The following is a 26490-nucleotide window of genomic DNA, read 5'->3' on the forward strand; positions in this document are numbered from 1 at the left end:
TGTTTATCAAAGTGTCAGTAATCAAACTGCTGCCACAAGAAAATGAGGCTGCCATCGTCCCCACGTCCTAATCACACTAACCAGTCTGTCCGTCCGTCTGTCTGCGCCGCCGAGTTGGCTTCTGGAAGAGTCTCGACATCCTGCACGTTTTTGTATTCTCCAGATTTCCTGCAACAGATTTGGCGTCCTGCTGAGAGACAGCGTGTGACCCCGCTGTCACCGCGGCCCCTGTAAATGTCAGCGGAGCCGTCAAGGGCCGATCATCCCGACGGGAAAACACAAGACGCTAATGGTTGTCCTTTATTTCTTTATTTTTTTTATTTTTTTTGGCTAACATTTTCAGGTGTCTGCTGATGAGAAGAGCCTCCTCTGGGCTTTGGCTTCACCTCCGTCTTCTGACATTTCTCCTGTGAGACGCGTCTTGTCACATTGTGTTTTCAGCATTTCAGGCCTGTCGTTACTGCAGCAGCTCTGGAAAAAGCCACCAAAGCTTTAAAACCTGCTAATAAAACTGATTCATTCAGTGTGAACTTATTAAATGTCTCATCAAACTATTAAGTCAGAGAGAACAATGATATCAAGGAGTTTATGTGATTTAATTAAAAAATGTAATTTATTAAAACAAAGCGGCCACAGCTGTATCTCTTGTTTCTGCACTACATCAGTGCACTATAGTAACTCACTATTTTCCCCATGGTATAGAACACATAAGCATTATGAAATATTTAGCCAAACAAGAGCACAACCTTACTATCATTTGTTTTTATTCGCCCCAAACAGCCAGCGAGCAACGGCAGGCACCGACTAGTCCCCACCTGGACAACAGGAGCCAGCGTGGGTGGTGATGTTACTGAAGCTCAGTCCTCCTGCTAACAACAGTCATACTGACATTTATCCGTTAACACTGAAAGATACATTATCAACTCTTCTCTCTTTGTTTTGCTGTGATAAACTGCATTAACCCGTCACACAAAACTCCCCCCCCAAAAACCTGTTGATTTACTGCACTTCCCAGACAACTACAGACCTTAACGTAGTAGTAACTAAGATTTTGCTGTGATTTATTTGCAATAAACGGATCAAAAGGATGCCAAAAAAACTACATCATGATGCTGAATTGTAAAAAGTGTAAAAGAATAGAGACTGGAGGGAAATAACAGGAAGTACCGGAGTTCCTGGTGGAGTTCCTGAACAGTTGATGGCATTCTGTTTGGGGCATCATTCGCAGCCTGTCTTTATTGGACAATGAATAAAATAACATGCAATCAAAGTCTCATTAGTGTTACATCTGTATTATTCACGTCAACTCATCTTACACATCCATGATATTTTACGCGTAGCAAGTAACATTAGATAACGTTAGCTACCTAGCTACAGTTAGGCATAACAGTGGCTAACAACACAACTAAAGTTAGTTAACCCAAAATGCTAACGATAGCTAAAGCTGATATAAAATGCTGATTAAGAAAACAGGTCGTAATGTAAAGAATTAACACAAGATAAAGCACATAGCGTTACCTAACATTTGCTAGCATTTGACGTTAGCTAGCATTAGCTAGTTAGCCAGTTAATAGTTGTTTTCTTGCCTTCATAGTTGTTTATATATGATGCAGTATATAATTTAAATCCTTTATCTCATTTGCTGGTTGATGCTTTAGTTGTCCTGCAAATCTAATGACCATCGGTGATGTTCAACTTTGGCAGCTCTTGTAGACAGCGGGTGTTGAACGTTGCCATTGTTGAACTGGAAGCAGTCGAGCAGTAATAAGTAGGAACCCAGAAATGATTGTGCAAGCATATTAGCACACTATTTCACAAAGTTTAATGCTACATGATTATGATACCTGTCCTGTTAGCACAATTTAGTTAAAGTAATGAACATCTGGTCTCGCACAGCCTTTCATGAGAAATAAGGGCCTTACTGTGGAACCTGACTACCTGAAGTGATACCCAGCTGCTATAACTTCCATTACATTGTTTTTCTTTAGCTGCAGCATCCAGTGTCTTCATGACAATTGATAAAGACTCATTTTAGCTGCCAACCAGCCAACACATTTATCAGTTTTAATGTGAAAGTTAACAATTAGCCAGACTGAGCTGCTGTGACACCTTCTGCTGTTTGTGACTGACATCCAGGAGTCTGCAGAGTCTTAACAAATTAACAAGACACTCCCAGGTTCCAGCTGTTTCCTGCTTTGTTTCCAGACAAAATCCCTCAGTTTGTGTATGTGTGCTCATCTACAGTGACCTAACAAACCTCACACATGCAGAGTTGGCTGAGGAGCTCGGGGCATCTGGGCCTTGGATTAGAAGCCATGACAGGGAGATGGAGGAGGGATTACTCTGCCTGCCTCGTTTCAGACTTTTCCTGCCTCAATTTGTTTGCATGAGTGAGAGAGAATAGGAAGAAAAAAAGATGCAGTGAGGCTGAATGTGTTGGCCCAACGTCTGCTCCATTATTGGAAAATAACAAAAGAGAAAAACCAAACTGAAGCTGAGAAACAAAACAATTCAAACTGTTTCAAAGCAGATGATCTGTCAGTGAAGCAACACTCTCTCACTAGATCTCCTGATCAGCAGTGACACCACTGAAAGAAGAGTTGTTTTGGTATCTGTTGAAATGGAGGAGTGCACCAAGCGATTACAAAATTTACAAGAGAAAAAGTGTGAGAGCCTACTGATCTGAGTAAACTTTGTTTTTGACAGGTTCATGCAGTTTAAATGTTTTAAAATGATTGCTTTCTACAATATCTGAACATCACAACTACGGTATGCTTAAAGTCTGACATTAAATTGCCTTTTTTGTCTCATACATCAACATATCTGCTCTGAAAGTCACTTCAGTCCTCTGTTTTCCTTTCAGAAAAAGAAATTTATATTTTAAATTCTTTGATTTCATGATGGTGTCCCTAGTTTCACATTACTATGATTAAATACATTCCATCATTTGTTTATATTCCCATACAGAAAGTCAAATCTTTGCATAAAGTGATAACGTGGTGTTTTATCATCGGCAGAGCAGACGGTCACACTGAGCCTGATTGCATCCTGCTACACAACACAAGACCCACAGACTCACAACCCACATTCCTGCTAAAGTCTCCTTCTTATCTAACTTACAAACATGAACACACGTCTTGTCCTGAACCTTAGCTTGTTGAATGAGTCACCAAACAAACATTCACCGGGGAAAAGTGCAACATCAGTTAGCAAGCTAGGTTAGCTGGCTAATTAGCTGCTCAGCTGCCACACATTAAACAGCATGTAAACATACCTGCAAATGTCACTTTGGACCTTTAAGATGCAAGTTTGGTCGTTGCTCTTCACTTGAATGTTGCTTGATACACAATATTTATTTTTGGACTTCACTAGAGAAGCATGTTTGATTCACAGTTCAAAAAACTCCTTATTTATCTAATAATGACCCTTTATGCAGCTCCTCAGCATAGCGTTTGTCTCTTTAGTCTGTTTTAGTTCCTGTCTCTTTAAGGCTCCCCTCCCGATGAGCCCACTCTGTTCTGATTGGCTAGCTTTACATATCAGAGTTGTGTGAAGTTTATACATATTTATATATATATATATGGTGGGGGTGGGGGTATGGTCCTAGTCTGTAGTTTCACTTCAGTTTCTAGTTAACATTTTTTTTTCATGTTTCTATTATTCTATTTTGTGATCTACCTCTTGTATGTTGTTTGTTTTATTTTATGATTAGTATGTCAAATATCTGCTATAATTCTATAATTTCCCCATTGACAACACCAAAGTACTCTGTCCATAAAATTATAAGCAATTAATTTTCTGTCAATGATAGTTTCAGCTCTTTTTGAGAGATAATTATGTGAAATATAAATGCAAATTTTTCTTTTTAATTGTAATTATATGTCATTAAAGTCAAGGCTAAATGGTAGAAAATGCTCCAATCTCTTGTTCAGAAGTGTGTAATTATTTATTCAATCCTCTGACTCTTGTTCAGCACACATATTACATGATTTTAATATAATTCTTCTTGCTTTGTTAGGTTTTTATTAGATTTAATAAAGGTTGTCATTATTACAATGTTTCACTGTTTAACCAAGCAGCAGACACCTAAATACAAACATACAAAGTTAATATTCGACAAATTCCTCCAGGATGCTTCTGCTCTCCCTTCTTTACAAAACACTTGTACAAATAATGAGAAAAAAGAGTGTGAAGCTGTTTGAATGAGGCTCCTCGTCAACATTTAATCACTCTCCAGTACGGCGTATAAATATTTTGCCAGCGCTGTTTTGTCTGGAGGGCAAGAAGTACGAGCGCCTTTTAATAACCAGCCTCAGTGTCACAGAGCTCATTATTCACCCGAACAGCTTCAGGACAGCTGACACCAAAACAAACTGGACAAGGAGCTTTGGACGTCGCTGTTTACAGATGACAGTGAATGCAGCAGTGAGACCTGTGGGATCACACTTCACCTTATGGAAAATGCACGTTATTATACTTTTATTTTGCCATTAAAAAATGATCAAAACATTCATATGAACTTCTCTATCCACTCGTGTAGCAAAAGCCACTTCTTCACTGTCCATCTATGTGATCAGTATGTTCCGAACATTTGCATTTTAGCCTAAATGTGGCTAAATATACAGGCTGAAACCAGAGATTTACTACAAGTTTGGGCAGAGAGTTTGAGAGACTGAATTGGAGCAAACCTCACAGAAAAAAAGAGAGATTCAGGAGAAGAATCCAGAAATGTTCTTACATGGGACCCAACGTTATGTGAGTCTCAGTTGCAGCTTTTCAGTGCTTGGATGATTTGTAAAAATCCTCCATAGCGACACATATAAGCGTTTTCTGCTCTGACACCATTATGATTATTGTTTGGTCAGGTTTAGGCACAAGGTCAGGGAGACATTGTGGTTTGGGTTGAAATGACAACTTTTTGACGGTATGGAGACCTTTGAGGTGATGCTAAAGAAACAAAGTTGACTGACTTGACTGGGAAATGTGAAACATCTGTGGTCTCCACTGCCTCTGCAAACACCACTGACACAAATCATAATACCTGTTCCTGCTAGAGGGTTTTGTCACTTGAACATTAACATATTTTATTTTGGGGCATTTGCTGAAACGTTCCAAAAGAACAACTGTGCTAGTTCAGCTCCCATCGGCTTTACAGAGCTTTATAGTGAGTTCCAGCTCATTGTTTATCTGTCCGGCTGCAACTTTAGTGTTTTGGTTCACTCTCAGCATCTCATAGCACCAAACGGCAAACAGACACAGTTAGCTGTAGACTAGCTGGTGAACATAGTGGAGCATTTAGCTGCTAAAGAGCCAGATATTTCCCTCAGGAGTTGGTGGAGACCAAAAACAGAAGCTAAAAGAGAGTGAATATTGGACTTATATTCACCAGGTGGACAGAAACACAAATGAATGATAACTGCTGGATGTGGAAATAAGCAACTGTTTGCTAATAAGTTCAAGTACTTGTTTCTGCTGAAAACTAATGAACAAAAAAATCTCTTATTGCAGGTTTAATAAAAAGTCAGATTTTTCATAAAAACACAAAATGAAAAGTTAACCACGAGTCCCAAGGTGCATTTCAGCAAAAAAAAAAAATCCAATCACAGACACCCAACGACAGGAAGAAGCTAAAGATTATAATGTTGAGAAAAAAGTTAAATCAGTTCACTTTTGGCTTCTGATTGATTTACTGGCTCATGGGTATTATTGGAGTATTATTGGAGTATTTGGAGAAAACTGGACAAAAATGTGATTCCTCAGAGACGTTTGAAGTTGAAATAATAGAAAATGGTGATTAGAGGACAAATCATAAGATGATTATTATCTGTGAACATCATCGGAAGAAAAAATTTAAATACTTTTATCGTCTCTTATAGTCAGAACAGCTGTATCTTCAGTCGGTAAAGTAGACGTGATATTCACCGTGATGGATTTAATTTAGTCCGTGCAAATTGATTTCCATACCGACAGTGAAATGAAGCACTTTCCCTTCTTACAGTAGAATCGATCAGCAGCCTGAGTATCTGGATTGTTCCTGTTGGAGAGCATCAGTATGTACGGAAGAAGGAGCATACGAACACTAATAAAAATATAATCAGAAGCTCGTCTGCATCTCAGACTGAGTGAATTCAGACAATAAAGAGAAGTGTAGATCTGCACCTGATAAATAATGAAATCAGAGCAGGATAATGATGTCTGTGCAGAGTCGGCTGTATGTGGAGCCTTTTAGTCGGAAGAGGTGCATATTTATTCATATTGCAACTTTTATGAAAGAAATGCAGCTCAAAATGATTCATGTTCAAAAGAAAATGGGTTAAAAGCATTACAGATGTTTAAATTACAGAGTAAATACCATAAAGAATTGCTAAACATTTTAAAAGACACAGAGAAAGATTTAAAAAGAATCATATTTAATAAAAAGTAATAAAAGTTGTAGACACCTTTTGAATTTCATTTATTTTTGTCATTTTATTTTATTGCGTCTGAGTGTTTTGATGCTTTGATGCTGTACGGCTGCTGCTGCTTCTAAAGGACAAAACAGACAACTGAAGTTCAGGAAGAGAAAAAAGACACTTTGGATTTCCAAAAGGATTTAAAAAGTTTTTTTTAAGAAAGGTGAGAAAAGAATCACTGACAAACACGTTAAGAGCAGACGTGCACGTTGCTCCAACACCCGAACAAATACGCTATAAGTGAGATAACGACGACTGTAGATATTGAGACATACTATAACAAGTTAGCATGCTAACGCTAATATTCATAAAACATTTTAATAATGCAGGTTAAAGCAGAAGACTAATACATACACACTAGCACATTAAAATAACAGCTGCAGCCTTCTGACTTTGGCAAACATTTTCACAAGCTACTTAATCCAAATATTAATGGTTCAAAACTATTAAACTGATCATATCTAAAATTATTGATATGATGGGAATGTTTAAGTAGTTAAACTTGGAACTAGTGTGTGTGGAGCGTCTTCACTCGCAAATGATCTTTGACACACAAACGGACAACAGACAGGTTTCATTTCTACCTGTTACTCACAGAATTAATATTAATTAATATATTATGCTGCCGGTCATGTTTGTCATTTTAACACAGCCTGTAGATAAAGATAAAGACGTAGCGAGGTGTGATGTCAGCCGTAGGTTTCATTGGAGCCGGTCTGAAGGCCAGAGTTGCAGCTTATGGTCGGCGCCATCTTTTCTTTTTGGAGCCAGAAGCTGCCGGGAGCGTGGGGAACACTGAGCGCTGCACACTTGGGCTAACGTTAGCTACTTTAGCTAAATTGTGCTGGCAGGGCAGGTGTCATAATCAAATAACATTAAACTTAGTGAAATATTACAACAATAGTGCGACTCAGTGTGAGTCCTGGAGTCAACTGTCAATCACAGCCGTCAATCAACACCCACACAGCAGACATTAAAGCCACTATAAGTCTTCAAATCTTATTAATGGAGCAATAATTTCCAAAATGACCACCAGCACACTTATTAGAGGGCCTGAATTTAGAGATTGAGACCAGAATGACTCGTTAAAAAAAAAAAAACTGATTTAGTATTTCTAGAGAGAAGTTGAAGCTTTCTGAATAAGAGTCAGTTGGAGCAGCGAGCGGCCGTCGGCGGCACTTTAAGGCAGATGAGGTAGTTGCCTTTTGGCATTTTAACCGGTGAAAGCGACGATCAGTGCGGCTAGCTGAATGGTTTGTACTCTTTTAGAAAGAGAGAGTTAGGGAGCCTTAGGCAGGCTTGAAAAATTGTGAACCCGTCCTTTAGAGTCCATAGTCTTCATCACTCAGCTGTGAAGGACTGAGTGTCCAGAAACTATGTGGTGAATAGGTTTTGTCTCCAGAACTGTCTTGCAGAGGTCCAGGTGTTTTCCTGCTTATTTCTAATGTGATAATAATCATTTCCATTGCTGAATAGAATAAGTAGAAGCAGCAGGACAGCTAGTTAGTTTGCATTGAGGCTCTGCTGCGCCGCTGCATTCTCTGATCACCAGATGTCACTTTAAGTCAGGACGGGGGGAGATTGTGCGATGGCCGCTCTGCAAACTGTTTGTAGAGCGTCTTCCAGCTCGTGCAGATTAAGATCTTAAAATTAAGATCACATCCTTCCCCTTGGAAGGCTGCAGATTTACCCTCTGATTTAAATGTCCGAACACGAGCCAAGAGCCGCCGCAGCATCCTCCTCTTTCTCAAACTGTCCGACTCTCCCTGCAGGCCGAAGCATCCAAACAGAGCAAGACTAGCAGGCAGCTGCCCTTTTTCCTGCCGAGCACTGACTTTAATTTATTCATATAAGACACGGCTTGAATTGAACCTTTCAGAAAGCCAGTGTACATTAGAAAAAAATATGTCCGTGTGGAATATTACACCCCCCCCCCCCCCCCCTACAGCGACGACTGCATTCACTGCAGCTGACAAATGGACCTCCAGTGCAATGTTCCCCCTGCTAGAAATTATGTAAGCTCGCTCTCATCTTTCACCTGGTGTGTGTTTTTTCTGTCGAGTCATACCACAAGCTGTCAAGAAATCTCTCACCATCAAGCTATATCTAATAAAAGTCTGTTTGCTTTATCGGCTAAGAGGCCTGTTCTTTAATCCGGGAAATGCAAACGGCTCCATAAGGGCATGTCAGCGGGGGAGAAATGATGCAATCATCCTGTTCGGAGCAGACGGCTCCGTGCAGGTAAGACTGAAAGCACGCCGGGTTTTACAGGTAGTGGAATAAATACTTGTATACATCATCAGCTCACCTGTGTCTGTGATGTATGAACACATCATCAGCTACGTTTCTGAGAGCTTTGGGCTGCTGGAATGTGTTTTTTCTCGAACGTTAGTTTTGTTGTACGTACAGTTTACTGTCAAGAAAAGCAGTAAATCATCACATTTGAGAAGCTGAAGCTTAAAAACATTTCTAAAGCAATTAATCGATGATCAAAATGGTTTCTGTTGACTAATCATCGCAGCTCTATAACAAATTCATTATTAAATATTAATTTAATGATTCATTTAACATCAATCAGCTAATTAATAGTAAATATCAACTTGCAGCAAACACCATCAGGTCAAATTGTTCACTTTAATGTAAGAAATATTTTAAAAATCTGATGTTAGATTTTCATGACATTTACAGACTTGACTTTTCCCTCCAGCATCATCACCAGAAGCTTCAGAAGGTTTATAATTTCAGTTTTTATAGAAACTAGTAGCAGATTTCTAACAACCAGGATCTGGACCAACAAGGTAAACAACTTCCACCTTTAGGAAAAATATGCCTCACAGTTGTCTCATTATAACCACAAAATATGTTCTTCTAATTGTGCCAAAGTGGTTTAGTTTCCTCTGACAGGACTGTGAGGGCTTTGCTGTAAGTATTAAGACCATGACATGGTAACCTGTAAAACTTGAAAGCCATAGAGACACCTCCACTGCTCAGATTAAGAAGGGAACCAGAACGGTGGCAGGTAGACTTGCAGACATACTGCAACATGAAATTGATTCAGTTACTTTCCATGTAATCTTTCCTGGAAGATAATAAATAAACTCTCATTTTAACAAGAAAAGTTTCAAAGTTTGCTTGGTTCTTTCTCTGATAGAAAAGCAGAGACGACAGCATCCCTCAGGGTGTCTTTATGTTCATAATAAACACATCTAGGTTGCTCAGTAAGAGCAGAATTTCGTTGTGTTTGCCCCAAAAAGACTTCAAACATTCAAACATTCACACACACACAGCTGTTTTCATGAGATACAGATACAGTCTCATATTTCAAACACTTTCTTGTTATAACCAGTATTTTTTCTCATTATAACAATATAAATTTGTTAAAACAAGATGCTTATTCCTGTCTAAACAAGTAGGCCACATTTTCTCGTTATAATGACGAAACTCACATTACGACAAGAAAATCTTTTCGTTATTAACAAGAACTTTTTTCTCGATAAATTGAGGATCTGAGCAAATATTTTTTTGTCGTGGTGGCATCACTACGCAGCAGGATTCTTGTCCACCAGTGTAAAATTTCAGCCTCAGATTCAGCACCTCGGACAGCAACACTCATGACATCATCTTATCTGACTGTCAGATTCATCCTTTAAACAAAACGAACATTTCTTAGTTTGTAACATTACAATGAATGCAATAAGTTTTGGAAATGACTTGAAATCTGTTTTTAAGAGCAGCGTTTTACCGTTTCAGCTGATTCAAGGTGAAACCGACGTTTAGGACTCGTGACTCGTCACTCGTGACCTGATCGAGACGCCTTGAATGATGAGCTGTAAAATCAATAACATGTGACCGGTGGAGGCTTGACATACAGTGACATACGGCTGCCTTTCAAATGAAAGGTTAGAGGTCAACGAGCTTTAACAGCATCACAGTAAACAGAGAAGATGTTTCCATGGTTTGTGTGGGATGAACAGAAAGAAAGTCAGTTTAATGAGCTACAGTTTTTTTTTTTTTTTTAAATCATCTTTTTAGCCACATATACAAAATATTAAAGTTTTGAGGGGAGTCATATCATCACCAGTGCAGTGTGTCTCTGGCACCAGAAAGCATGAAATGTGTTATTGATCTGAGTTCCCCTTTGACACTGAAAAGTGAAGAGGACAGCCGAAGAGCCGCAGCCAGTGAATCCACTCATGAACTGGTCGAGTGAGGCAAACCAATAACACTGTGTGACAGTGAATTATGGTGTGAAAGAAAGTGAGTTCTGGGTTTTGAGGGTTTTCTTTCCAACAACTGCTTTCATGTTAACTTCATGAGATGATTTGATTGACCTGTTTCAGTCAGCTGTCGACGAACCAGCTGAATCTGGAGTTTAGTTTGGTTTCAGAGCTGTGACACAAACTTTAACACAAGGCTCCCTTTATAAAGGATTTATAAGCGTTAACTAACGGCTTAATGCTTAATAAATAATTCACTAATACTTTATAAATCATTTATAAACCATTAATAAGAATCACTTTGGGGTTGCCAGGTTGTGAAAAATCCCTCCTTTCTGTTCCACCATAACATTTGTTTCATCTAATTCTGTAGAAAGACACAAAATCCATTTAGTAACAATTTATTAATACGTATTACTGCATTATTCTCATTAATGACTTTATTAAATATAACTTCAGACCTGATGACTCATCAGAAAATGTGAAACACCAACCCTTTATTAGTGACTTATAATCATTTATAACTGTAAATGTTTCACACATCTGATGAGTCATCAGGTCTGCAGTTATATTGAATAAGTCATTAAAACAAAAATATTAAAATCTGTAGTTATAAATGTTAATAAATTGTTAATTAATTGATTTTTGTCTGGATGCCCTGCAGCATTAGGAGTGTCTTCCCAAAGAACCCAGCAATGGTGCTTATTAATGGCTTATAAATGATTTGTTAGCCATTAATTAAGTCATTAGTTAATGATTATAAACCCTTTATTAAAGGTGCCTCATCAGAAAGTGGTACCCAAAGTTCAGCGTGAGGGAGGAAACTGTGACTTGTTTGCCAGCTAAAAACAAAATAAATTTTTTTTATGTTTTGTTTGAGAACATTTAAATTTAAAACATCCTGGTTGCCTCCTACGACTCGTCTGCTAGTCTTAAATACTAATTACTTAATGCTTGTTGTGTTTGAGAGCAGATACAGTAATCTGAGCACTCTGTGTGTGAAAACAGTCAACGATGAAAAATAGAATAAAATGAAATAGAATAGAAAAATAGCAGTGAACAAGATAGAATATTCTGTTATAAAATAAAGTGGATGTCAGTTATCTGCATTTTTATGCATAGTTTTCTAACCTAAAATGATTTTTCTTGTATTTCTGAATAATTTCAAGACACCCTCCAGTCATGTTTTAAAATGTATTTTAAAAAAAAAAACTTCTGCTTCGAATAATAATTTGTGTCTGACTTGAGTTTTCAACCAAAAAAGTTCAGTTAACTAGTTAAAAATTCATAAAACATTCTTCTTCCTCATGTAAAAATCCAGAATCTATCAATATCCAAGTATTTTTCATCTCAGAAGTTTTCCTGCTGGACACCGGATGTCTCCTGCTTCACTATAAAGCTCATTCTCAGTGTTTGTGCTCTGGAGGCTTCTAGTTTCAACATCACACTTGTGTAAATTGCCTACTGGACCACGATTGGCTCCAAACTAGTTGTGATGTCGCAAATCATGCTTGCAGGTATACGTGTTAAACTGTTTTTTAAGGTGAGCACAGAGCAACTTTCCTCTTTCAGCAGATGAATGTGAAAACAAACTCTGCACAGAGAAGAGAACAACATCCAACTGGAGGAACAAGAAGAAACATGATTTAAATGATTGAAACATGTTTTTCTTGCTGTAATCATTCCTCCTTGTTCCCACTGTACACTACCTGCCCATCAGCAGACAGACACACTTAGCTGTTAGAGATGGATATTTTTCTCAGGAGTTGGTGGAAACCAAAAACAGAGCTAAAAGAGAGTGAATATATGACTTATATTCACCAGGTGGACAGAAACACGACTCCAATGGGATGATCATGTTACTCTGTTTGCTAGATGTGAAGTAAACAGCTATTTGCTAACATGTTAGCCCAAAACAACTATAAGCTGATAATATGTCAGATGTTGAGTTTGTTTCTGCTGCCCTCAAGTGGATAAAAAATCATTTGATGCAGGTTTCTCTACATAGTTTTAATTGCCAAAATTTAACCAAATCTTTGCCACTGAGCTGTCAGATCAGGAAAAGCTTATATATCATTTTTGTGACATTTGAGCTTCTAAGGCTCTGACAAACCTACATAAACAGCATGTAAACCGAAAATATAAAGGACAAAGAATAGAACCCTGAGGAACCCCACAAGTGATTACTGACACTGTTAACAGGGTGATTATATTGCTCTGTGTCTGCTGGATGTTGAAGTAGGCAGTTGGTTGCTAACATGTTAGCCTAAAACAACTTTATAAGTGAATAATATATCAGATGTTTAGTTTACAGTTTGTTTCTGTTGCCCTCAAGTGGATAAAAAAGTAGTTTTAGTTGCTGAACTTAACCAAATGTTACCACTGAGCTGTCACATCAGGAGAGGCTCAAACATAATTTGTGTGATATTTGAGCTGTTTTTAAGGCACTAATAAACCTACATAAACAGCATGTAAACTGAAAATATAAAGGACAAAGAATAGAACCCTGAGGAACCCCACAAGTGATTACTGATACTGTTAACGGGATGATTATATTGCTCTGTGTCTGCTAGATGTTGAAGGAGACAGCTGTTTGCTAACATGTTGCTAACAAGTCATATAAAGGTATATAAATGTGATAATATGTCAGTGTTGTGTTTACAGCTTGTTCTGCTTCCCCAAAGTGACGAAAAAAATCTATCAACTCTGCTTAAACTGTCATCTTTGATTGTAAAGTTGATTTATGAAGTTTATGGTTGAATTGTCTTTATGTGTTTAGATTTTTTAAACTGTGTCTGTACCTTCAAGTTTAAAAGTCTGCAGCAGTATTAATATTCTTTTTTATTTATTTTTTGATCAGATTTGCTGATTTAAATGTGATTGTTGTTTATATTACCACCTATTTTAACTAATGTGTCAAAAACTAATATTATTGTACATGTTTTGTCATCCCATGTTTTATACTCAGCTTTGTCTCAGTGTCTTGTTATTGCTGTTAAGTTTATGATTCTAGTCCATTATTACATATTAGATTGTGGCCTATTTTGCCTATAAACTGCTTGTGATGCCTCAAAGTCAAAGTGTGACCCGTATTCTTGACCTACAATCCAAAGTTCTGTCACTTTTCCTTCGCTCCCGTTACTTTCACCCTGTTTCACTTTCTTTTCTGCCTCTCCGTGTGATCTGTCGAACATCGTCTCCTGTAGTGAGTCAGAATTGAGAGCAAGGACAGATTACACACAGTATGTTACAGTATATGGGATTACTGATGTTTCCCCTCAGTGGCTCTGATGTAATACAAATTGGGTCACTGCTCAGAAATCCAAATACAGTGGAGTTTGGATGATGTGGAGGTTTTTTGTTTTGTTTTTTTGGGGGGAGGTTTTTTTTGCCAATATTTTTGACAGATTATATTTCATGCCCGCAGATTTTTACAATAAACAAATTTCAAGCATTTAGTGTTGTTTTCATCAGGATTTAAAAGCCTCTGACGCAACATGAAGGACTTGACAAGACACTAAAACTCTCCACTGTAATCAGGCTGCATTTTATCATCGGAGGTGGACGACACTGAGTCGACAATATCAGCAAAACTCCTAAGAAATGGTTTTAATAATCAAGAAATTCTTAGTAAAAAGTAGGAATGAAGAGCTTTGTATGAGGAAGCTAAAATTAACATGATGGAAATATGACATTTCTGTTTGTTTCATGTATTGATGTGAGGAAGGTTACAGTCTCCTCATCATCGCTCCACACAGATCTGATGTTTTCAGCCCTTCAGTGACGTTTAAGTCACATGATTCATGTACGACGTCATTTATTCACTAAGTCTGTTTACATTTTGCTTCTATCGATAACCTTTCCTCAGGTTTTTCTATGCACTGATTGAAAATGCGAATAAAAAACAGGTGGAGACACACCTGAGCTGACCGCAGCGGCTCCTAAATGTTTTAAAATAAGGACTATAATATTGCCAATTAATTTCTCTATTAATCAGTCGGTCTATAAAATGTCAGAAATTGTGAAAAATTACATTTAAAACAGCTCATTCTCTGCAATTTTGCTTAAAATATTACAAAAATGATTATTTGATTATCAAAATAGTTGCAGATTAATTAATCAAAATATCGTATTTAGCATATTTTTCATAAAAATGTTAAATTAATTAAAGGTGGATATAGAAACCATTTCAAGTGATGCTCATCTGGTGAAATCCTACAGTATAAAATGTTTGTATGTGAATCAAATACATTTTTAATTATTTAACTTTAATTATTATTTAACCTAAAAGTGCAAACATGATGTTTATTGGCAAATTTAGATATTTAGAATCATTTTGTTATTTTTATATTTTGTTATTCATGTTTCAAACTTACCAGAACTCCTGTATTTCACAGCTGAGTTAATATAATGTTCTGCATGTTTTATGACAGAACTACACGTGTTTTAGGAAGAATCACAACACGTGAACGTTTGATTGATCGTTTTCATTCTGAATCCATCGTATCATCCGCTTTTCCATGTTATATAGGCAGTGACAGACGTCGCATCTTTTATCATATCATCATCATACATTTCCAAAATATGGAAAGCGTGCCGCTGCTGCCTCTGCAGGAGAACTCTGCAGCTCTAGTCTGAACATTTTTGAACCAAACTTATACATAATGTCATTCAGTTCTGATGCTGTTTGACGTTCAGATCAAAATAAAAACACGTTTTGAACAATCAACGACTGAAATGATGAATGGATGCAATAAGTGAGTTTATTTGGAGATCATATAAAGCAGCAGTAAAACCCAAAACCAACAATGACAGACATGCAGAAGAAACAGAGAGAAGAACTTTTCTATCTATCAGCTGACAACACAGACAATTCAATCAAATCCCAAAGAATGTTTGTCGAGTTTTGGTGAAATATTCCCGCTGTAAAAAATACTATTTATGAGGAAATTGGAAACTGTGGCTGTGTGTGAAATCACTGCCTATTCTTCACTAGATAGCTTTATACAAATAAAGTTTGATCGATTAATATCAATATGCTAAATTTTTCGTGTGCAAGTATTTTATTGAATATATTTCTGTGGCTCCTAAACTTTGACTTATTTGTGAATAACGTTTAATAAACTGTGCACATGAGTTATTAAACTGTGAGAGAGGGAAACTACTTCGTCCACATCTGCTTTTAATTTGGCATTTCAATAAATTTTTTGACTTCTTCTTGTTAAACTTCTCTGATTGTTGAACATGATTTGTTATTCAGTGGTGTGTGAGCTCTGACAGGTTAACCAGGCTGTGTTGAACCTCGATAAAATAGACATCATATAACATGATAATAAGGAAATTAAAGGACAAGTTCACATTTTTAACGTCTGACTGAGAACAATACTCACACGTTCAGCTGAAGGTAACATGAAGCTTCAGCGGTCTAAAACAAATCAAGCAGGTGTCTTTTTCCAAAACTACAAAAATTCTGTCTTTGTGTTTCCATCCAACTGTTTTTTTTAATTTGCATTTTCAAGCCTGAGTGGAAAAAAAAAAACTTGAAATATCGCACAAAGTTTTTACGCTTGGCTGAGGTGTAAAAGTAGTTGTGTGGATAAAAACAAAATGTAAACAGACTGAGTGAATAAACGATGACGTGCGTGAATCATGTGACTTAAACGTCACCGAGGAGCTGAAGACATCAAACATCTGCGTGGAGCGATGATGATGAGGAGACTGTAACCTTCCTCACATCAATACATGAAACTAACAGAAACGTCATATTTCCATCATCTGAGCTTTGACTGCCGCTCTTTTAACAACGTCATCTCGTTGTTTCCTCTTCTTCTGCAACCGTTTAATAGCACCAACTGGAGTTTATCTCCTAATATTCACACAACAGGAGTGGATGGAAACAAACATTCATTACATTCAGTTCTTTTGCTGATATTCTGGAAATTTGTGCTACATCTGGATGGAAACCTGGCTGGTGTTTTCTTACTGAGCGGCACTGCAGAGATACGAACACAAAGATGATTTTTGTACCAAAAAAACACTCTAATAACTGTTTCCGTGTATATTTGCGAGTACTGTTTAAAGACAGATTTGTAAAAATGTGAACCTTTGAATTTGTTAAAGCAGAATAAGCTTCAAATTGACAAACATCCTGAAGAGGGCGGCAAGAAGAAGAAGAAGAAGAAGCAGACATCAGGATGGAAGCAGCGCGTCATTGGCCGGTTAGGAGGCGGTGGTCTTCTTCCTAATCACCCTCCTGTTGGTCGGTCTGGGGGCGGCAGCGGGGCCGGACGCCGGGCCGGCGTTGGCGTTGTTGGCCTGGTTGGCTTTGACCTCGTCGATGAAAGTTTCTATGGCGGCGAACTTCTCGGTGAGGTCGCCCAGGTGAGACTTGAGGGCGTTGAACTCCTTGTAGAGGTCGTCTAAAGCCTCGGACAGCGGCTGGATCCTGAGCGGGAAGACAGGGAGCAGGTGAGGGTCGGTTCAGCTAGCATCACACCCAAACTCATTCCTCTTTGTGCACGATATCAATATAATAATAAACAATAATACCAGTTTCTGAGCGGCCCGTGTAATAAGTGTGAATGCAACTGCTCACAGTGAACATAATCAACAATCAGTGATGAAAGAATGTCGCTGACAACTTAATTAAAATGATTGAAAACCAGTTTTTTGTCCAGTTGTTTATCCACCGCCATGATAGATTCTTTGAATTCCTTTTTAAAATGTGTAACCAAACAGCCTGACTGGAGCTGCAGCGATAATCGAAAAAAAAATACAAAAATTCTCGTTTCAGCTTCTTGAGTGTGAATATTTTCTAGTTTCTTTAGTCCTCTATGACAGTAAACTAAATATCTTCGGGTTGTGGACTGTTGGTGGAGACAAATCAAGACGTTTGAGGTTCCACGCTGGGCATCGAGAAACAGTGAATGACATTTTATGGACCAAACGGCTAAGGGATTAATCAATAATGAAAATAATAGACAGCAGCAGATGTAATTTTAGTTTTGGATGTTTTCTGTCTCTCTGCTGTTCAAAAGATGGAAAAGAGGTTCACAAACAGGGTTTCAGCAGTTAATACAGATGTTTATAGATGTAATAAGAGGCTGAAGGACTGATACCTTTAATGCTATAATGTAATTAAACAAAGCTCATCAGAGAATCATAGTCATTGATCAGCGATATCAGCTCAGATAATCAGTAGGCAGAAATATAAAACTGCTCATCAGCTCCCATTTATACAGGATATAAAATCATACTTAAATTGTTAAACAGATTTGATTCATTACAGAATTGTAATTTAAGTAAAACTTGTCAACTATGAAGCAGAGACAGGGATGAAGGTGTACATGAGAACAAACAAACAAAGAATTAAAGCTGAAAAGCGGGTCTGCAGTAATGTGTTTAACTAACTGACACATCGTCCTCTAAACTGTGGCAGGAAGCAGGAAACACCAGACTTCCTTGTGGAAAACTCAAGCTGGTTTCTTTCACACTGTGTAACAGCAGGTTTCTATTTTGACGTTCCAAATTACAGTTTGCTTTCTTATGACGGCACCGACCACAGACTGTACCCGACTTTAATTTCAGCTCGAAGGATAAACCAAATTCCTGCGGAGCTTCTCACCAACCGGATTGGCTTTTCTTTTGCTCATGTGGAATATTCTGTTCGTTCGAAACACACACACACACACACACGGACAGAAACGAAGGTAACCAAGATCGTTTAGATGATTTAGGGTAACATAAGTTTAACCACTAAGCTCAGCTGTCTTTTTGGCCGGACCGCAGCGGCGATGCCAGCCCTACAGACACAAATTTGGAAGCTTGCTCTGACATATTTTGGAGATGTGAGGAGTTTTTGGCACACTTCCTGGGGGCTCGGTCGCCACGTGTTGCCACTTCCTGTATCCGTCATTTCGAATTAAAAGCCCTCTAATGTTTCATACACCGTCCAGCCATAAACTAGGTTTTGACCTTTCTCCTCTCCATACTGTCATACGTCTGATCTGTCAGTGTGTGATGTGCGACAAGTACAACAAGCACTACATTTATGTGAGAATTCATCCCGCTAACGACCTCTGACACAATTCAAACTCTGCCTCGGACTCTTTTTGTCCCTCCTCTCTCTCTCTCCCTCCGTACCTGGCGTAGTCGGGCAGCAGGGACTGGTGGTCGTTCTGCAGGAGTCCTTTCATCTGGTTCAGGATGTCGAACCTCCAGTTGTCCAGAATCTGAGTCAGGTTGGCCACACCCCGCATGTTCACCCTCTCAGCTGGGACGGAAAGAGTAAATTTACTGTCACAAAAAAAAAAAGATTACAGTTCACTGCTGGAGAGATACATGTTTACAATAGAGGCCTTAAAGTGATGATGTGGATTTTGGCCTCCATCACTTACACTGAAGGCACATTTGAAGGATCTTTTAATATCCAGTATGAACAGGAGGAACGATTACAGCGAGGAAAACCTCTTTCACTGTTCATATGGACACCTGACTGCTGGTTTAAGACAAACTCTGACCCTTAAATCGTTAAAGATCAGAACTTATATTTAGGTAAAACTGAGTTTATTCTGCTCTAACTTAGTTTAAAGATACAGATATACAGATATTTTGGGAAATACACTCATGCTCATCATCAGCCCGAATAATGATTATGGCGGTAAATAAGATTATTAATGTGCCAATAATTCAATTATTCGTTTTGTCTATAAAATATCAGAAAATAATAAAAAAAAGACCATTATAATTTCTTTGAACCTAAGGTGACATCTAGGAAAGTCTTCTTTAGTCCAAATTTTTCCTTGCCGATTTATTTTTTGGTGATCAATTAATCGATTAATCGACTAATCGTTGCAGCTCTAATAATGATGTCACATTCTCACGGCTTTCCAGGCCTCCATCACTCCTTCATTTTGCTTTTACACTCCATCTTATGTCATGATTAAATGTCAGCAAATCCATTTTGAAGGGAAAAGTTCTCTCTGAGCGGCGAGGTTACGGCGTGATCTTTCACCTCTCGCTTTGACATCATCATGATGAGCCCTGAACTTGACCTTTGACCCAGCGTAAAACAGAGAGTAGCTAATCTGGGTGCTCACAGCCATCCCTGAAGTTCCACTCGTCCGTGGACGTCGAGCCTGGGCGTCGCCTCTGGGCCTGCACCGTAACCATGGCGACGGCCAGCAACAGCGGCAGCAGCAGCAGCATGCTCAGTTTGGGGGCCATGATGAGACCAGCGACTGGAGGGAGAAACAGAACCACAGTTTTTAAAACTCACTCATATTTATTTCCAGCATCAGTTAAAGCTGCTCAGTTCACCATTTTTATAGGAACAATGTCTCAAATTAACGTCTATTGTAAAAGGTGTCACAAAGAATTTATCATCTGACACATTTAGACACCTCACAGCATCTTTCAGCTCTTTATTTTTTGGTTTTAGTGTCTCGAACTTTACTGTTTTGATTAGCTCGTCATTTCCAGCAGCAGCAGACAGCTGTTTTTAGTGACAAAGCTCTGATGAACCCAGTGTGCACGACCTGCACAGCACCACTAGCTGGTGAAGGAAGTGAATCATCTAGCAGCAAAAAAGAGCCAAATGTTTTTCTCATGAGTCAGTGGAGGCCAAAGCAGAGCTTAAAGAAGAGCGAATATTGAACATTGAAACTCAAAATGAATGTTAATGTTCCTCCATCTCTGCTGGATGTGTAAATAATAACTGTTTGAGTTAAGAGTTTGGTGTGTTTACATCTTGCTGCGCCTCCCACAAGTGGCCACGAAAATCAATTAATGTAGGTTTAAAGGATGAGTTCACAGTTTTTCAAGTCTGTCTTCAAACAACAGTCAGATGCCCAAATGAACACTGAAAGAGGTTTTCAAATGTGATTTTAACATAGGTGATGGGAAACAAAATCCAGTCATTTTGTGCAGAAATGCATTTAAAAGTTAATCTGAAGCTTATATAAGGCTTCAGCAGCCTGAGCTAATCAAATCAAGTGAATATCTTCCAAAGTTATAATGTTCCTGGTATAAAATCCCTTCTCCTCCGACCAGGAAACACAGTGTAACCTGTCCAGTGTTGGGCAGTAACACGTTACAGTGTACTGTAACTACTTGTTACGTAGTTATGTAATTACTACAGTCACAGTCACCCAACAATAAACTGCACCTGCCACAAACCCCAGTGATTCCTTTTAAAACTAAATGTACAGGTGATTTTTAGTTAAATTCCTTTTACTTTTAGTTTATCTATCTAGGAGAACCTATACCGGCTGAGAAACTTGTGAAAAACGTAAGGTCCTCTCTAGATGCAGTGTTTGGTTTGTCTGTTCTGGGCTACCGTAGAAACATGCAACATGGCGGCCTCCGTGGAAGAGGACCCGCCCCCTCTGTAAATATAAAGGGCTCATTTTAAGGCAATAAAAACACAACAATTCTTATTTTCATGTGATTATACACTAATTAAAACATACATATTTCTGCCATCAGATCCTCCTAAATGTTACACACTGGTCCTTTAAAGATAGACTGTTTTATTGATTGATTGATGGATTTCAGAAAGAATTGCTCAGGGTTTTTTAATGGAAATTGAAGAACCCAACGCAGGCTCTCAAGCACATAATTTGATTATATTCCTTGCAAACCACTGACATTTTAGCATCGAACAACCCAGAAGCAGGATGTGTCAAGACGTTTAGCACTTTATTAATATATTAGTGTGTTTAAGTAATGTATTCATGGTCTTTTTGGAGTTCTGGGTTCATGAAGTGACCCACAGATCTGTTCTCGTCTCCTTCTCTCTGCCTGAAGTGCATGATAACCTCTCAGTCCTGTGTGCCTCTCTGTCTTTATTTTAGTCTATAAATATTGTTCTGTGCAGCCTGAGTCAGCATGCTGCAGGGATTACACTATTCCTCAGCACCGTGTAAAACCTTGTATGGCTTCAGCACTGCTACCGCTGTGGCTATCAATCCTAATAAAGCAGAGAAAGAAGGAAATCTAACTTTTCTGCCTCCCGTCTGAAAACAAACTTCTAAGTCTTCCAGGCGTGTCAGAGGGTGGAACAGGAGAAGAAGCCCTGAAGCTAAACTCTGCAGTCAGATCGCATTAAGGAATGAGTCCAAGAAGCTGATACAGAAAACTGAACTGAACAGAGTGACTTGGAAAGCTGTGAGGAGAGCTGCATAGACATGCCGAGTACATACGACCTCAACAGCTTCATGTTTGTCCTGATGATACACATTCATACCTACAATAATACACAAACTGCTCTGTAGACTACACAGCTGCTGCTGCTGCTGCTGGTGGTGGAAGAATTCCTCAGATCCTTTAAAACTACAAGTGCTGCAGTAATATGTTCCCTTTGACTGATATATTAATTATATACACTCACCGAGCACTTTATTAGGAACACCTGTGCAATCTAATCTAATCATCATGTATGTTAATGGAGTGGACAAAGTATTAGGAACATGTTCACTCCAGTACACCACCATGACCCACTATGACCTCAATAATAAACATAAAGTAGAATTATCACCTTTCTGACAACGTCAACAAAAACTGAAAATGTATAAGCTTCTTGAAAGTAGGATTTACGGCAGAGCTGTTGTATTGGATTGCATTAGATTGCACATGTGTTCCTAATAAAGGGCTCTGTGAGTGTTTATAACTTTACTAGATTGTTAATCAGTGGGGGCTTTCCAATAGAGGTTGTAAAAGTAAAAGTAAAAAAACTAGTTTTTTACTTTTACTTTTACTTTTATTATTACTGCAAACTTAAGTTCTACAGTATGAAATTAACCGCACAAATGAATCTAGTTTGTATTCTCTTTCCGAATGTTATTGTTGATTATTGTTAGAGAAGCAGCCACTTTATTCCATTAAGTGGAAGCAATGTTGTCTTACCAACAAGTCCTTTCATGCTCTGGAAACACGCCCCGCTACCTTGGACCCAAGCTAACGCTAGCTCACTGGGAACACTGATCGCTGCACACTTGGGCTAACGTTAGCTACTTTAGCCACACTGCAGACATCAAAGCTACTATAAGTCTTAAAATCTTATTAACAGAGCAATCATTTTCAAAATGACCACCAGCACACTTATTAGAGGGCCTGAATTAACAGATTGAGACCAGAATGACTTTTTGAAAAACATGGTTGACTTAGTATTTCTAGAGAGAAGTTGAGGCTTTTTGAATGGGAGTCAGTTGAAGCATCTAGATGCCGTCAGTGGCACCTCAAGGTACTTCAGCCTCAAGACATGATAGTTACCGCCTGGTTTGACCATGTGACTCCAGAACAACACATGGCAGTGTTTTCTAATCTGGCGCCCATATCAGCAGTAACGGGCAGGACAACAGTTAGGTTAGTTGTTATAAGTTGTTAGTCGTTAAGGTTATAGAAACATGTGGTGTGGGTTAAAGTTACTACTTCCTTGTGGAACCTTTACATGTAAATGAACATCTGTTACAGTCAAGCCTATCACCACCAGGTAAATCTTTCTTCCCACGCTGGCTGGATGATTGCATACTGCGCACTAGAGACTTCGCCGAGAGGCTAACATCCGGTTATCGCTCTGCTAGCTTGAATGGGGATAAAATAATTTAATTGTAGCCTCTTCTAGACTTTCTGAATGTTATCAGACTGAATGGATCAAACTCTGGTAGTGAAACGAGTCATTTTGTGGGGGTTATGTGATGCTCAAAACAATTTAGCCACCGTTTTGGAGTAGACTACAGCACAGCCTATAACGTAAGCACACGTGTTTTTGTAATTACTCTCACTGCCAGAAGAGGGAGACAAAAGTCTCGCCCTCCAGCTTTAACGTAAGGACGCCTTCATCGTCATGGCTACAATAATAACCACAGGGTTAAGTTTAGGGGAAGATCGTAGTTAAAAAACTGTCCTGACTTGCGGTTGGAAATGGGAAATAAACAGTGATCTTCTGTGGCAAAGTCGACTGTTGGGTGAAATATTTATTCATTTTTGTTATTTTCTGTAATCTTTTTGTGTTTGAAATATTATAAAATGACTGATCTAAACGACCACATCACTATCTCTCAAACTTTAATGAAACACACACAATCACCTACCTGCAGGTATATGCAGCACATAAACACAACATAATCATAAATAACCCCAGATGAGGACGGACACGTCTTCCTGCCTCAGTCAAACGTCCTCTCTGCTGCAGCTTTTCTCTACAGGCACAGCAACTTTTTAAGCAACCGAAATCTCATCAGCTGTAACCAGGCTTAATTTGACAACCATGAAATAAGTTTGGCCTGACGGTGAAACAAGGCACATGGAAAAATTACAGAATTTTCCAGAGTCATTCAATATTTAAACGGCAGATGCCTTCATTCAAATTCATGCTCAGCATTAACAAGGAGTGCTATTCAGTTTCATCTTAAGGGTGCGTCACACTTATAGTGCTCATGCTTTATACAGCATGAATACATTATAAATTCAATTCAATGCTTTTGATGCCTAAACATGTTCTTTTAAAGCAGCAACAATGCTTACAATAAATAGAAGAGTGTAAAAATCCAGTCAAAACAATTAAAATATTACAATTTACTCTTCATTCATGTTCAACTATGATGAAACTCTCCTTTGCCTTTTCTTAATCATATATAGCAATAAATAAAAATAATAATATTCAATCAATATGAGCGATGTAAATGTAAATAAAATCCTTCTCTCTGCACATACCTGCTGAATAAGCGTGTATACCTGTTGTTGTTGTAGCTCCTCTACTTCAGATCTTCTCAACAGTTCCAACAGAAGGCAGTGACAGACACGCAAAAAAAGAGAGAGAGAGAGAGAACACACACCCCTATTGCACAGAAGCATGCATACACATGCATATGAAAAAAATACCTCATAAATACACACACACATACACACACACACACACACACACACACACACACACACAGCATCTACCCTTTTCCCCCATCATTATGGAGGCACGGTGGTCAGCGCAGTATGGTTTAGGTTTGAGGCGAAGCTCCAGCACCTTGGTTGGTTTAATCTGCTTTTGACCACCGTGTGTGTGTGTGTGTGTGTGTGTGTGTGTGTGTGTGTGTGTGTGTGTGTGTGTGTGTCTGTTCTTCTTTTCTTTTGACCTTTGGATGAAATTGGGTTCTGGATCCTTCAAAAATGAGATCATTGGTGGATTTTCCCGGTCTGAGCTTGTACTCCGCGAAGACAGAAAGAAAGAACGAAAGAAAGACTTGATGTTCCTTCACTCACATTTATGTAATTAAATCATTTTCTCTTTCTCTGCACTTATTGCAATTCTATGTCCCTCAGAAAACCCAACAGTTAATCATGTTTAAAGGATAAGGCTGGCAATGTTCTAGTTTTGTTATTGTCAACAAAAATATTTGTTAGTCCGTCTCAGTAATCTCTAACTTCTCTGCTCTGTCTGTGTGTCTCAGCTCCAAGCTCATTGTTTCCTACTGAAGATCTTTAAAAACAGCTCACAAAGATATAGTTTCATGTTTGAAGATGGTTCAGTATTAACAGCTGGCTACTGTAGATTTTAACAAACAAACAGGAGGAATTAGCGCATTTGTTGGGGACTGTTTTCAGCGGCGGATGAATCCACATTAGCTGCTGTAGTGAGTGTTTCTGGCAGCAGGACGGTGTGTGTGGCAATGAGTTGAAATAAACAACAGTATAAGTGTTCCTGGTAATGGAGAAATATGTTCCCAAGGGCAGTGGTGTGGCTCACTGATGTGTTTTTAATCGTTTCTGGATAACAATGGAGGTCTACAGCACAGAGGAATGAGATATATGACACACAATACTTGTTAGTTGATCAGTTCATTGTTGAATTTGCTCTTTTCATTGGATTTATTGACATTTAATAAAATATTGAGATTTTGAGTGCCTTTGAAATCAGACTACAGCACTATTTTATCTTTTCCAGATAGTAAAAAGATAGTTATGGGTGTTTGCCTCAGAAATATAGTCACTTAAACAACATTTAACAGCATTAATATGGTTAGTAGTAGTGAAAGTAGCACTTCTTGGTTTGGGTCTTTTCATGTAGTTTGTTGACAATAAGAAAAACATCAAATATCAGCAGACGTATCCCTTAAACAATGAAGTGAAATAAACTACTGTACATCTTGCATTAGATTGATGTTAGTTCAACTTAATCTTACGTTTTCTTATTATAGCTCACTGAACTTGTCCAGATTAAAATTATTCATATAAGCAACTCTTTTAGTGACCAGATTAGACAGAAAATGTCATTTGCATTTGGAAATGCAAGGCAATGATGCTACATCTATACATATGTGTTGGAGTTGTGCAAAATTCACTGCATGAATATGCATGAATACTCTCAAAATATCTCAGTTTATTTCTTCTTATGCAGAGTGGACTCAGACAGTATTTATGGTGGAGGGTCTAAAATATATATTTATATATATTTATAAATATATGGAAAACACCCTCGAACTTATTGTCGATGAGTGGATTATTTAGGTTGGAAGAATGGCATTATTTACATTTTTCCTTTAAGGTGTTGCATAGGGGTCATTGGTATTATGTTCAATAGCTAAAATGTGAATATTTTATTAATAAGAGCCAATAGGACAGACACTTGTTGATGAGGCTCCTTTTATCTTTTTCTTTCAGTGAATGATGAAACTGTATACATTTTTAATCATTTTCACTGCTCCTTCTTGGTTTTTACATATTTATTTATTTTTTTATTTTCTTTTTTCTAATTTTCTTCTGTGCTTATGTTTGTGTGTGTGTGTGTGTTTGTTTTCTTGTATGTGTCTTTTGGTTTACAAAATACA

At 38.2% G+C, this 26490-nt stretch overlaps 1 protein-coding gene across 3 annotated transcripts; it reads right to left on the reverse strand.

Moving 5' to 3' along the window:
• Positions 1–16240: 16240 nt before the first annotated feature.
• Positions 16241–24522, reverse strand: si:ch211-76l23.4. Of its 3 annotated transcripts, none has more exons than XM_044331109.1 (4): positions 24404–24522; positions 19768–19908; positions 18812–18941; positions 16241–17114 (listed from the first exon to the last, which is right to left on the reverse strand). In XM_044331109.1, exons 2-4 carry the CDS (start codon positions 19892–19894, stop codon positions 16889–16891), a joined length of 483 nt encoding a protein of 160 aa, XP_044187044.1. In that variant the 5' UTR covers positions 19895–19908; positions 24404–24522; the 3' UTR covers positions 16241–16888. The 3 variants fall into 3 exon arrangements, with proteins under 3 accessions (XP_044187044.1, XP_044187043.1, XP_044187042.1); XM_044331108.1 differs by having other exon boundaries at positions 24383–24522; XM_044331107.1 differs by lacking the exon at positions 24404–24522 and adding an exon at positions 22574–22599.
• Positions 24523–26490: the final 1968 nt, after the last annotated feature.

The sequence above is a fragment of the Thunnus albacares genome, chromosome 17 (genome assembly GCF_914725855.1).
Source record: "Thunnus albacares chromosome 17, fThuAlb1.1, whole genome shotgun sequence".
Taxonomy (NCBI): domain Eukaryota; kingdom Metazoa; phylum Chordata; class Actinopteri; order Scombriformes; family Scombridae; genus Thunnus; species Thunnus albacares.